The 13,783-nt window shown below is 39.4% G+C and overlaps 1 protein-coding gene across 1 annotated transcript in view; it reads left to right on the forward strand.

Annotated features, from left to right (window-relative positions):
• Positions 1-13,693, forward strand: part of LOC108896663 (collagen alpha-1(XV) chain-like) — a 53,730-nt gene extending 40,037 nt beyond the window's left edge. Inside the window, 22 exon segments of the mRNA XM_018695885.2 lie at positions 261-344; positions 1,014-1,079; positions 1,475-1,510; positions 1,906-1,968; positions 2,156-2,245; positions 2,647-2,682; positions 2,815-2,868; positions 3,204-3,260; positions 4,083-4,142; positions 4,475-4,519; positions 6,565-6,646; positions 6,899-6,924; positions 7,726-7,824; positions 7,945-8,089; positions 8,229-8,293; positions 8,404-8,535; positions 8,663-8,761; positions 8,973-9,020; positions 9,022-9,048; positions 9,269-9,466; positions 9,720-9,835; positions 10,961-13,693. Coding sequence (XP_018551401.1) covers positions 261-344; positions 1,014-1,079; positions 1,475-1,510; positions 1,906-1,968; positions 2,156-2,245; positions 2,647-2,682; positions 2,815-2,868; positions 3,204-3,260; positions 4,083-4,142; positions 4,475-4,519; positions 6,565-6,646; positions 6,899-6,924; positions 7,726-7,824; positions 7,945-8,089; positions 8,229-8,293; positions 8,404-8,535; positions 8,663-8,761; positions 8,973-9,020; positions 9,022-9,048; positions 9,269-9,466; positions 9,720-9,835; positions 10,961-11,183 — 1,851 coding nt within the window. The 3' untranslated portion in view covers positions 11,184-13,693.
• The last annotated feature ends 90 nt before the right edge of the window (positions 13,694-13,783 follow it).

A 13,783-nucleotide genomic window follows, 5' to 3' on the forward strand; every position in this document is an offset into this window, starting at 1 on the left:
AGTCCTTTGAATCCTTGGCTTGTTCATCATTCACTACTGCAAATCCAGTCGCTAAAGGTCCATCTTAACACTGCACTAAACACAATGTGTGGACATTAAATAATATCTGATCGGATCTAATGTAGCCTACACACATTGTTTCACCTTCTTGACACTACTTGACGTTGGATGTTGCATTTAAGTAACCTTCCCTGATGGCTTCCTGGTTCTATCATTTTGTGTTAAAAAAGGACTAATTATTCTCTGTTTTGTGTCTGAAGGGTGATCGAGGAGCTGATGGGCGTAGTTACCCAGGACCACCTGGGCCTGCTGGACCCCCTGGACCTGCAATTAATCTACAGGATGTACGGCGTGCACACACGCACACACACACACACACACACAAAATTACATTTGGTTAAATGACATGGTTGGCACTGGTTAACTAACAAACAAAATTCTGATCTGAAAAAAAAAATTGCTATTATTCTGTGTTTTGACTTGTCACTTGGAAAGAAAATGTACAATTTCAAAGTTGGTAGATTTGTCTTCCATAGAGAACCACAGCAGCTGTAATGACTTTAATGGTAACATTTTTTACAGTGCTAAAAAAAAATCAATGTCTTAACTGTTTACCAAAATATGCCACATTGAGGCTAAACAGTTTCCATTCCAGCTCACAGTGTGAGCTGCTCAAAAAAGCCAAGAGGTTGTGAGTATGAAAATATTTTAGGTGGAGCAATGTTTTTTATATTGCTTTTTGTAGCACTGCAGAGGAACACCCCCAGTCTGTGATTGCTGTCTGTGCTCATCCATAACAGTACATATTTACATGGTCTGCACTTGATAATGGAATGTAATGTGACAGATTACAGTAAAAGCAGTGCTTTGATTTCATGGCTGCCCTGAGGTGCCAAAGGCATTTTCAAGCCCTCTTTTAGTCAATTTTATAAATCTTACAGATTTTACAAATAATAAATATATAAAACATGATAACAGCATCCCAACTTACTCTGTGTACGTTTTCTCTACAGCTTCTCCTTAATGTTACAGATGGTATTTTCAACTTCACAGAGATCAGAGGACCACCAGGGCCTATGGTGCGTAGAAATAAACTGTTAATACAACGTGACAGTGTATTTTAAGATGTTTTCTGCTGCCTCTTTCTACAATTAGACAATAGCGCATAAACATACTTTTATACAAGCAGTCTTTTATTGTAATTTCCCCAACAATATAGCTGCTGAATCCTCTCCCTCATTCACACACTGTACTGTAACACAGTCATTACAGTTTTGACTTGCTGGAGCTGCAGTTGTGTTTGATGATGTTGAGTGTATGAGTATATGCATGTGGAAATGATGATTAATCCAGCTGTGCTGCTTTTGCTTGTATGTGCACTTATGTCTGCATGCATGCATGTATATGAATATGTGTGTGTGCATATGTGTGTGTGTGTGTGTTTGTGTGGTGCATGTGTGTCTGCGTGTTGCAGGGCCCTGAAGGCTTGCCTGGCAGAGCTGGATTTCCTGTAAGAGCATTTTTTTTTTTTTTTTGCATCACCTTATGCTGAGCATGTGTGTCAGTGTACCAGTTGAAATGACTTTTAGTGAGTATATGAGTATTTTACAACCAGTGAAAAATAATGGCACAATTATCTGAAAGCAATGTTAATTTTCTTTTTTTCCATTTTGCTTTTGCTGTCATTGGGCTAAACAGGGTAGGTAGCAATATTACTTTAGTGTTTTTGCTACAGATGGAGGTTGAGGAGTTGTTTTGGATTACGTGAACCGAATTTTTTATAGTCTTCATAAAAATGTATACCAACTGTAGAATTTACGAAGCCCCCTGGCCGTTCTTTTAAAATGCTATCATTCTGGTTAAAAGTTCAGACTCTTCCTCACTATTCTTTCATCCTCCCCCCAGGGCCCCAGAGGACCAAAGGGTGACATAGGTCCTCCAGGTGTCCATGGGCCAACAGGGCTCAAGGTGGGAACTAAACCGTGGAGTGATGAGACCTGCTAAGAAAAATGTGCACTGGAATATATATCATGTCATTATGCATTTGTTTACCTGAGAATAAACACTAAAACTCTTCCTACATGTAACATTTGAGGCGAGGACGCCCTGTATATGCAGAAAAGTATTGGAACATTTAATTTCTTTGCTCTAACAGGGAGAAAAGGGAGAGCCAGGGGTGACCATTGCAGCTGATGGATCTATCTTATCTGCACCAAGAGGCCCCCAAGGGCCCAAAGGCAATAAGGTACCAGACAAGTGACCCTTCACCTTTAACTGACTCTCTAGTGCTTTACCCATTTAATGATGCTTTTACCCTTGCTATAGTGGTCAAAAGCATCAAGCTGATCCAATACTGTGACCACTGAAACCCAAATGGCTGCACTTATGCTCTGGTCACTCCATCTTCTGTACTTAATATAATCTTTACACCACAGATGTAAAAAGAGTCAAGGTCTACCTGTTGTAAGAATATTCCATAAAATTATACAGTGAATTATACTGCTATACAGACGTCAGTGACAAAATTATGTATTTTTATTTTACAATGTCTTGTTTGGACCTACAAGCTGCCATTAATGTAAAACTCTATATGCCACGTACTTCTTGTATTCTCAGATTTTGCTATACTGCTTTGTATTTTTATAGGGTGACCGTGGGTTCCAAGGACCACCTGGAGTTATAGTGAGTCGATATTACATAGAACATCTATGAACTCTTATCAGCTTTGTAAATTGCAAATCTATTGATTCTTGTTTTTAAATACTTCAAAAAATTATACATTTTATCCATGTGGACATTTTATCCATGTTTTAGGGCCCAATAGGACCTGCTGGACAAAAAGGAGAGTACGGCTTCCCTGGTCGTCCGGTGAGTACAGTTTATTTGGTTGTACATTGTCAGGGAATGAATGCTCCCTCCATAGAGTCTACTAAAAAACTGGTAGAGAGAAAAAAAGAGAAAAATCATAGACCCAGTATAGGGAATATATTCTGTTCTTTGTCAGTGCAAAGAAAACTAACTAATAATGTATTTTTATCATCATTTTCTCAATCTATTAATTTACTCATCTGTTTGAAAGAAACTTTTTACTGGGGAAACTTCTCTAATTAAAGATTTATCTGGCTTGTTGGCTTGGCTATTCAGCTGTTGAATTGCAGTTGTACAGAGACCAAATACTGTTTTTGTTCTTTATCTTTCTGTAGGGCCGACCTGGTATGCCTGGAAGGAAAGGTGACAGAGGAGATTCTGTTGGCCTGCCGGTAAGAGGAGGCAGACAGTTATTTTCCAGTTGTGAAAGCACTAATCAATACACAGATACTACTACTGTACTAATTAAAAGAAAAACCTGAAAAATGACTGGAGAAAAAGGATGATAGTATCAGTGTATATAGGGCACGAGAGGTCACTGAATGGTTTCATGAATATGAAAATGATGGGAATCATATGCTATGGCCTTCAATCCTTCATCGTCAAAACACCAAATGAGGGAATATCTGTTGGAAGAACGGTGGTCCATCCCTCCAGAGCAGAGTTCCAGAAAATTGTAGAATCAGTACCAAGGCTCACTGAAGCTGTTCTGGCAGCACATGCTGGCCCAACACCTTACTAACATGCTTTATGTTGATTTTTCCTTTTACTTGTCACCCATCTATGTATTATATATACACATTAAACATATACACAAGTCAATATTTTTACATTAATAGTGGATCACATGACTACTTTTATGTGTATGTATGTGTATCTCAAAATTAAGTTTCACATTTTTTTTTTTTTTTTTTAGATTTCTAAGTCATTATTTCAAGAATCTTTCTCATTTTAACAAGTTACCAGATCCTTTTTTTCACATTGGTGGTAATGGGTTTTCAATACATGTCTAGCCACAACAGACATCCCCAAAAACCCACTGTATACCACCTGCTCAGCACAAAACAGCATAATATTGCATTTAAATTCATCAGGTGAAACACAACTTCAAATGCGTGACTGAATACCAATGTTCCTCCCTGTGTAAATAGGAAACTGTTTTCAATCACTTTATACGTCGATGATATATCAGTGTTTCTTTCTCTTTGTCACAGGGACCACCAGGTCCTCCTGGCCCACCTGGACTTCCAGGAAGAATTCTTGGTCTGAATGGAGTAAGTATGAATCTGTGTTTGTGTGTACTAATACTGCTATGTATGCAAACTATTGGAGAGTTCCAACTTCACCAGCCTTTAATCTTCACTTGGAGTTTTCTACAAATAAAAATTCAGCCACTGGAATAATTCTAAAGATGTTAACATGCTAAATGCTACACACATTTCAAAAGACAGTCTGCACAGAACCATTGTCATTGGATGTGTGTGTGTGTGTGTGTGTGTGTGTGTGTGTGTGTGAGACGTTGACTCTGGTCAAGTTTATTTATTTTAATTTCAAATTTGAAACTTTCATTTAGTCTGATTACGCTGCTCTTCTTTGAATCTTAAAGACAGTGTTCCCGGTGCGCCCCAGACCGCACTGCAAAAAGGGACGAGTAAGTCTGAGTCGGACCACCTGATTGGTCTGTTTCAGTTTGAAATCGGACCATCCAGTGGTTCTGTTGGTGTGTGGGTGTAGCAGCATGGCAGCTCTCTGGTCTGGGCTACAAACGGCACCCCATCCCTCCCCCCCTCTTTTACACCCTTACATTTTCTCCTCCTCTCCCTCTTTGCTCTCATGATGATCTTTGAAAAAGCTACAAGTTTGTGGGTCTTGCTTCATTTCATCAGGCATTAACATTTGTCTTGTACACACATTATTTTACCTGCCTGACACATATTTGTGGTTGGATCTACATGAAAAAAATATTGTAAGTAGCTGCCAGATGGAGATTAAAGATGTATTAGCCACCTGTAAATGTGATCTGGCTGTTCTAATCTTAAGTACATCTTGTATTTATTTACACCAAGCTTTTCTTTGTATTTCTTAAATCCAAAACAATCACTCAAACAAATATTAATGCCAGGTGTTAAAGTGGGTCTGAATCCTGCTTGCCTCGTCTGTCCTCACTCTCCTCATCATGTCAAGGAAGATGAAGCTGGATGAACCTCTGACAGGGAGGAGAAAAGAATTAAAACTGTCGCTACTCATCCTTCTACTGAATATACATCAGATTTAGTGCCAAATCACTTTCAGTCAATTTAAAAAGGAATCTATAGAGAATTTATTCCTAACATGTTGAAGCTTTAAATTATTATTTGTTCTAAAGAAAAGCTCCTTTCTTAATTGATTGTATTGAAAGTGAGATAAATCAAACTCTCGCGGTGATGGGTTTGCTGGTTCTACTGTGCAGCCTTCTGTTTTAAGTGTCACCTGTGGCCCTGCTGATGCTACATTTTTTTCTTGGCTGAATTCCAATCAGCTAAACTAGTGAATGGGTGTATGTAGGGAATATACAGATATTCTTAGCACAATAGTGATACAAAATTCAGTTTCATTATCAAATTGTGCCTAGAGCAGGATATTATTAAAATCTACCTGTGAGGATTTGTTGGACATGATATTAAAGAAATCTGATTGGAACTTGGCTCATATTTCTTCAGACTTCACTTCTTATACTTTGGACGTGGTGAAGGCCTCTTCCAAACTTGAATCACTAAACTTTCACTTTGCTGTACTGATTGTATGAGGGAACTCAACAACTGGACAGTGTCAATAAGAAATCAGCAAACAGACACCACAATGATCCACATGTCCCTTATGGAGAAATTTCTCAGGTCTGCAATCCTCAAAACCAAGTCAGTTTGTATTGTCAGGCCACAGAGATACTGATTAATATAATAAACTGTTATGTCACTGTCGTCAGGGACATGAGATAATTTAATGTTTACTGTAGACTGTTCTGTCACTACGCTGGACAGTATTGTATGAATTTGACTTTGCCCCCAAAGGTCATTCTTAATATTCTTACTCTTTTTGTAAACCTGACATGTACAAGCACACAGTGTATTGTGATTTGAGTATAGTGAACCATAGACAGATTTCGGACAGCAGGTTACATCCAGTGTAATGTTACAGGTAGCTATTGATATGTAGTAAGTGTTTTCCATGGGCTTAAAGTCAGCTGCTAATTTAACTTAAAGTTGTCAAGGTGTGGTCTAGCAGGGGCTTTCAGGAGGTCATTCAGGCTAACTTACTGTAAAACACATCCTCAAGTGACAAAATAGGGGAAGATTTAAAATTCGCCATGATGTTATTAACCCAGCTCTGTTTTGTAAAGTACCTGCTTCAACTTTAATCCCTCACTTTTTGTATTTTAACCTTTATAGCTGGGTGAAGGTTGTATGTCCTGCTGTCTAAAGCATGCAGTCCTTGTATGTAACGGGTGTTTCACAGTGCTGACAGCAATGTTTTCAATGTTTCTTTGAAATTACAATAGAGTTTGACCATTTTTAACACGTTCTTTACAGATGTTTGACTATTGTTCCGCAGTCTGCACATTGTTCTGTTTGTGTACATGTGCAAATGTGTGTTCCTGCTATCACAAACGAGCTGGTTTTTGTTGATGAGTTACGGTAATGAGTGTGTATCTCTGTGTAGGAGTCACCGACAAGGGGAGATTCAGTTGGCGTTAAAGGTGACAAAGGCGATGAGGGAATGCCTGGAGAACCAGGCACACTGAGTAAGACCTCTACAACATAATTCACTCATTCACAACATGTTGTATCCCTTGCCAATTTAAACAGATTAACACTGTGATCATAGCATGCTCAATCAAACAACAGTAACTCAAAGTGAAACTGTAAAACACATATGGAATCATAATTTCCTATATGCTTACCCCCTCATCACACATGCAATAAACATGTTGGTTTTTTTTTTGATAGTAAACAATTGCACAGTTGTATTTATATTGTGTTGTCTTTCATCTTAGCATCTGGTTTGCCGGATGGAATTGTGGTGAGTCCTGATTTATTCTATAGACACTACACAGCAAGTGTAATGCAGATAGGGTCAGAGAAAAAGGCATGTGAAAAAGCATCAGCAGAGTTTCCTTAAGCATCCTAAATTAACCTTTCTTTTTATTGACAAATTGTCCAGGAGTGAGCATTTGTATCATCTTAAAGCTGCACTTATCAATATGCTGGATCTTATATGGATCTTGCAGCAGCCGTTAGTAGTGATGAAACACCAAAGAATTATCACACGTCTCTACAGTTGTCCTCAGCTCTACAGTCTCTTAGCATGTTTCAGGTCATTGTTTGGTATCATTGCATTCACCGTTAATGTTGTGTTCTACTGTCACTGCCCCGATCAACTTCAGCTGTTTTCAGCTAAAATGCCTCATCAAAGCCACTGTGTGTTACCTGCTCAGCACCAAAACCATACAACTTTAACAAAAAGACACATATGAGTGGAGACCAAAACAGAAAGAGCAGAAAGAAGAGTGAATATTAGATTTAATGGGTGACCAGAAACATGACTCACCACATCAATGTTCCCCTTAATTTTTCATGTGTCTGAGCATACACACAAACTCCCTGAGAATTCCTTGGACCACTGTGAGCAACATCAGACGTGCACACTGTCGCACACTGTAATTTTATGCTACATAGTTTTGCTGTGTGTGGAGAAAGCGGGAGCAGTGAGCGATGGCGCAGGGGCGCAGCTTAGAAGGAACATTGCTTCACATGACTGCTAATGTTGATCCTTGGCACTGTAGTTGATTTACTATAATGTTGTCTCTTGGTGTGTCTGTAGGGTGCTAGAGGTGATCAGGGATACAAAGGTCAGAAGGGAGAAAAGGGTGACGAAGGCCTACCTGGTCCTCCGGGACTACCTGGGAGGTCAGGACTTGTGGTGAGTTATAATATTTATATGTATTATTTATAATATTTATTCCCTCCTTACAATAGTATTCCAATCTCAATCCTGAATTGGAGTTTTTCTGATGCAAACATTCCATTTCTATACTTGTAGGGTCCAAAAGGTGAGTCCATTGTGGGTCCTCCAGGACCTGTTGGTTCTCCTGGCCTGCCTGGAGCCCCTGGGTTTGGACGACCTGGATCCCGAGGCCCACCTGGCCCTGCTGGACCCCCAGGACCTGCACCTGCATATGGATCAGGTACGTGTGTATGAGAGAGAGAGAAGGAGAAATAATTTGCTTCTATTATAGATCAAATTCAGTACATATACACAGGTGAGACTGACTGGTATTGTTGGTTTTTATCTGTTGACATCTGATTCCTATGTGTTGTCATCAGCTGACAGTATCCCAGGCCCTCCTGGTCCTCCTGGACCACCAGGATCTCCAGGGTACGCCAACCTGGTAAGAAATTTGTCACAAGAAAATTCCCTCTCAAGTGCAACCCTGCTGCCGGTGAATGATAACCTCTCATGAAGGTACAGCACTGATACTGTGTTGCTGTCTGTATTCAGGTGATCACCTATAAAACAATCCACGCTCTAACCAGAGAGAGTCACCGGGCTACAGAGGGAACCCTGGCTTACGTGCCTGAGAGGGGAGGAGAGCTGTACATCAGAACACGTAACGGCTGGCGCAAGATCCAGGTGTGTATTGTGTGTGTGGATATGTTTGGTCTGATGTGTAGACTTTCCTATTCTTCTCTTTATCACATGTAAATTAACATATAATGAAACAAGTGATATGAACAGATTTCAAATGTCTGTCTTACAGCTTGGAGAGCTGATCCATTACGGACCTTCCTCTGCAGCGGCATCTCAGGCCCTCAGCAGACCTGGAGAATGGAGCAGACCCCACAGGATCCACAGCCAGGTTCTCTTGCACACACACACACCCACACACACACACGCAGTAAATACACAGAAGAGCCACAGCAGGAAAATGTGATGAAACAAGATTCAGTTGAGATCTAAAACTCTGTAGTAAAGCATGCATCTTTAGAAATCTTTTTGAAACATCTTTTTAAATTCTAGGTGAAAAAAAACACACATTCACGTTCATAATTTCATGTGTTCTTTTAAAGGAGCTGCAGGAAGGCAGTAGAGGATATCAGCCCAGCTACAATGTACTAGCCACAGACCTTTAATGCAGTACCTGGGGTGAGTGTAATAAACATCTACATCTACACCCATCAACAGCTACCCACACATACATAAATGCAGACATACGCTATAAACTCTGTACCAGACGCACTGTAGATAGCTAAAATTACTGACACTAGCCTAACTCTGGCATGCCTGACTGATGCCAGATCTGAAAAGAATAATGTATCAGATTTGGACCGAGCATATTTTTCTCATCATCTCTGTATTTTCCCAGCTCCGTCTGGTGGCTTTGAACGCCCCTCTGAAAGGGGATATGCATGGTATCCGAGGGGCAGATTTCCAGTGTTACCAGCAGGCGCGCTCCATGGGGCTGACAGCCACTTACAGGGCCTTCCTGTCCTCACACCTCCAGGACCTGGCAACCATTGTGAGGAAGGCAGACCGCACAGACATGCCAGTGGTTAATCTCAGGGTAAGGAGAAATTTATATTTACATTCACAGTTTTGTTTAAAGATAATTCAGATTGATTGTAATAGAAATTTTAAAGCAGGTAGTCATTTGTTTCACTGTTTTTCTTTCAATTACACAATATTTCTGAGGTTGAAGAGGTTTTTCATTACTTGGGATTCATTTAAAGATACAATCATGATATGACATATTTACTGCTGACGTCTTCTTTTGAGTTTATCCAGTTCAGTTTTATTCATCTCTCCTCTCCTCTCAGGGTGAGGTGTTGTTCAGTAGTTGGATGTCCATCTTCTCTGGGAATGGAGGCACGTTTGACACGTCCATACCCATCTACTCCTTTGATGGACGCAACATTATGACTGATTCAGCATGGTGAGTGTGAGTGTGTGTGTGTGTGTGTGTGTGTGTGTGTTTGTGTGTGTGTGCATGTGAGCAAGTAAGTTAAAGTATTTGTGTGTAGGGAAATGAAAGACAATCATTCATACTGATGATTTTATGAGAACCAGTCAACGTTTTTTATATCAGACAGGCCATAAATCTCATGTCCACATGTTCAGCAGCGCTCACTGAAATGGATATTTTTGTTATCAGCAGGACTTGAGGTATTTTTGTGCATTTGCCTTTATTAGAAATGAAGAGAGAGAGATGGATGATGACAGTTTGGCAATTTTACAGCAGACAGCAGTACAGCTGTGTAGGTGAAAGCTCTATGTCAGTAGCCAAATACATTATTCCCAGTTTCCTGAACAGTGTTGCAGGGCCTTGAGTCCATCCCAGCATGCATTTGGTTACAGATGGGGTAGAAAAAGTATCCATTACAGCTCTAAAAAGACTGTCAGACACATCCAATCTGAACATGAACAGTCCCAATAATATTTTTAATTATTTTTCAAATCAGCCATTTGAAAAAATGTATTAATTTCTAACCTTCTTTTTTAATGAGTATATTATAGTGTTGACTGAATTATCAGTAATTCTATAAGAAATAGAAGTCTTTCTGTCTTTCTTTCATGTGTTGCAAGTAGATATATGTGCAGTCAGTGTGTTGCATTAGCCTGATACACTGTCAGTAAAAGGACGACATAAAGCAAAAGTATAGTTCGGGGTGATGGGTTTTGAGTTCAAATTTGGTTATACCAGTTAGGTTCAGTTGGGTCTTAATAATGTAGGCATGGGCTGGGTTCTGGTCTCAGTTTGCAGAACTTAAAACACATGTGGGAAATTTAGTTTCCATTCACCTAACCTGCATGTCTATGGACTGGGAAGAAACATGCCCATGCAGACACAGGGAGAATGTGTCACAGAAAGGCTCTTCTTCCTAGGAGGCAGAGGTTTGAAGTCACTGCTAACCTGAAGTAGAAGGAGGGACACGGCTGTGCCTCTTTTATCTGTTCTTTCTTATCTCATCTCCCCAGCTCTCATCCTTCCTTTCCTACTGTGTCTGATGTAGCACTGTGGCTGCAACCTCCACTCACTCTCTTGCTCTTCCTCCCTCAGGCCAGAGAAGTTGGTTTGGCACGGCTCCAGTGCCATGGGCATCCGTCTGACCACTAACTACTGCGAGGCCTGGAGGACGGCTGACATAGCGGTGATGGGCCAGGCTGCACTGCTGCAGACAGGACGACTGTTAGGACAACACACCCGCTCCTGCTCCAACCACTACATCGTGCTGTGTATAGAGAACACATATGTGGGCAACACACATCAAAGGAGAACCTGAAGAGACAGAGAGAACACACACACATACACACACACACACACACACACATTAACACATAAAGAAACACAAATGGCAGGCTTGCTGAAAGTAGAAAATGTGACATGGTGCACATGAATGGGAAACACATGCAGGCACATACACAAGTTATGATAATGTCACAGTTTGGGTAGAAATGACATTCAAGTACAGACTGCAGGCACTTCTATTCACACATGCACATGTGCAGACACAAGAGTCAAACATGTTAACATACAGAAGCAGGTTCCTACACTCAAGCACAGAAAAACACACAACACACATTTAAGTTTCTTTTCACTTTGTTTGGTTTCATCATTAGTTCCCACCTGAACCCAGATGTAGTCCGTCCAAGCCTAGACTACTATTTCAATTCACTAGAAACACGTGACAGTGCAGAATGTCATGACAGAGACCTTTGGGATTTATTCACACATTGTGATGTTGAAGAAAAATCCTGGGATCATTTCTTGACATAATCTGAGTAGATCTGAGTAACTTAAAGGGCCACACCAGTGTTTTTGCACTGTGTACTTTATATAAGTGATTTTTTTTTTATTTGAATTTTTTTCTCTTTCCCTGTAGTATGAAAATCATCTGACTTTTAAAACAGTCCATCATCATGTCAGTGTTATATTACTGTTGCTATGTATAGTTTGATTTATGTGTATTGCATTACAGCACGAAAATAACATAATTTTGACCATAAGTAATGCAGACCTGTACTGTAATGGATTTAACTAGTCTCAAGAATTTGCTTATAGATTTTCACACTGCATAGAAATAATTGACAACCAGTGGATGCCTGGAGCTGTATGTTATGATTTCTGAGACACAACGTAACAGTTTTGGAAAATGGTTAGCTGTGATGTAGAATATACAGTATACCTTGTAGTAAAAATACTGGAATGTCCTTATAAGTCAGTGTTTGTTTTCCTTTGCAGGGAAACAACATATTCTAATTTTGATCAACACTATTATGGACTGAACAGAACTGAAATTTGGGTAAACATAAACAAACCTCATACCTGATATCATGACAGTGTTTCAGTCCCTACTGAGTCTTGTATATCAAGGCTAGCTGTTTGTAAAGACTTGTCAGGAGACAGGCTATATTGACAGTTGAACGGTGCCACATGACGTGCAGTTTCCAGGTCATTCAAGAAATTAAATAATCAGGTGTGAGTCATTTAGGATGATGGTTTCCCTGTAAAAGATAAGACTGCAACATTCTGGATTTTTGTTATTGTCAACAAATCCCATGCAAAGACCAAAAGCAACAATGTCTTTTAGTAAGCATTACTCAAACAGGGGGAAATTGTGTTTTTGTTGGGACTATTTTCAGCGGTGGATTAATCCACATTTAGTGCTCTTGTGAAGGAACATGTCAGCCAGTGGAACAGTGGGGCTCACAATACTTGTTAGAAGGATTAATTCATTGTGATTTGCTGACAATAAAAAAAAAACAAAAACATATGGAATATCACCAGATTTTATGAGCACAATGTGAACCATTTTGAGAACATGGTATACTGTACACATTCTTACTGTAATATTTTAGATGTAAATACACTGTATGTAAATGACTTCCTACCAACAAAGTCATCCAATCACAGCAATACTTACCCATGTTTCCTCCATCTTTTTTCTGGCCAAAATCCAGTGGGGAAAAAAGAAAAAAATGTCTGGATTTTCCCCAAAATATTTTACCACTAAGTACTTGTCTCTAATTGTTGAATCTACAGATATTGAATCCATATTGAGGAGGTTAGTCCGGCAAGATCAGCTTAGCTTGCTTTGGCTACAAATAGAGGAGCAAGTACATGGATAATATTAAAGGCCTTCATAAAGGCAGTATGGTGCCCCCTGCTGGAAACTTGTTGACACACCTCCACCTTTGTTTACACTGACTTCTGCATTGATGATTGTCCTTAAAAATTCAAGTAAATTTCAGGATATTTAAGCATTTTTTTCCTGTGTTCTGCTGAACTTCAGTCCTGCTGTTTGCAATAAAGTGATCTGAACTAGTCTCAACATTAACATCCATGTTTTAGCTTTAGTATTAGAGTTTAAATCAATGTGTGATTTTCATTAATTTATACTGTAGCAGGACATAGTCTGAAAATCTAGCAAGTTCACTTTCAGATTTTGATGAAGTTGGAACATGTATATATATATATGTGTGTTGTTATTGTCCAAATGTTTTTGTTTTTTACTCTGTAGAGGTAGATTTTGTATGACGCACACTAAATGACTAAGATTTTCTCTCACCATGCGTTGATTGAGATGTAGTTCCAGTGTTCTGCCTGTGAGGGTGCCGGCCTGGCTCAAAGACACAAAGTGTTTGAAATGTTTGGATTTTCAAAGAAGTGTTAGTTTTCCTGATGTCTGATTATGATGTTTCTGTTTAAACAAAACTTGAGCTTCTGAGAAAAGAGAACATTTGTATTGACTGGTGCTCACTGAATAAATGTCTTATTATTTGTTTTTTAAAATATGTCTTAATTTTTTCACTGTGTATCCAGGAATGACCTGATCTGAACCTAGAAATGTTATTTCTGAGTGGTTTCAATTTGCATTCTAAA

The sequence above is a fragment of the Lates calcarifer genome, linkage group LG4 (genome assembly GCF_001640805.2).
Source record: "Lates calcarifer isolate ASB-BC8 linkage group LG4, TLL_Latcal_v3, whole genome shotgun sequence".
In the NCBI taxonomy this organism is placed as follows: domain Eukaryota; kingdom Metazoa; phylum Chordata; class Actinopteri; family Centropomidae; genus Lates; species Lates calcarifer.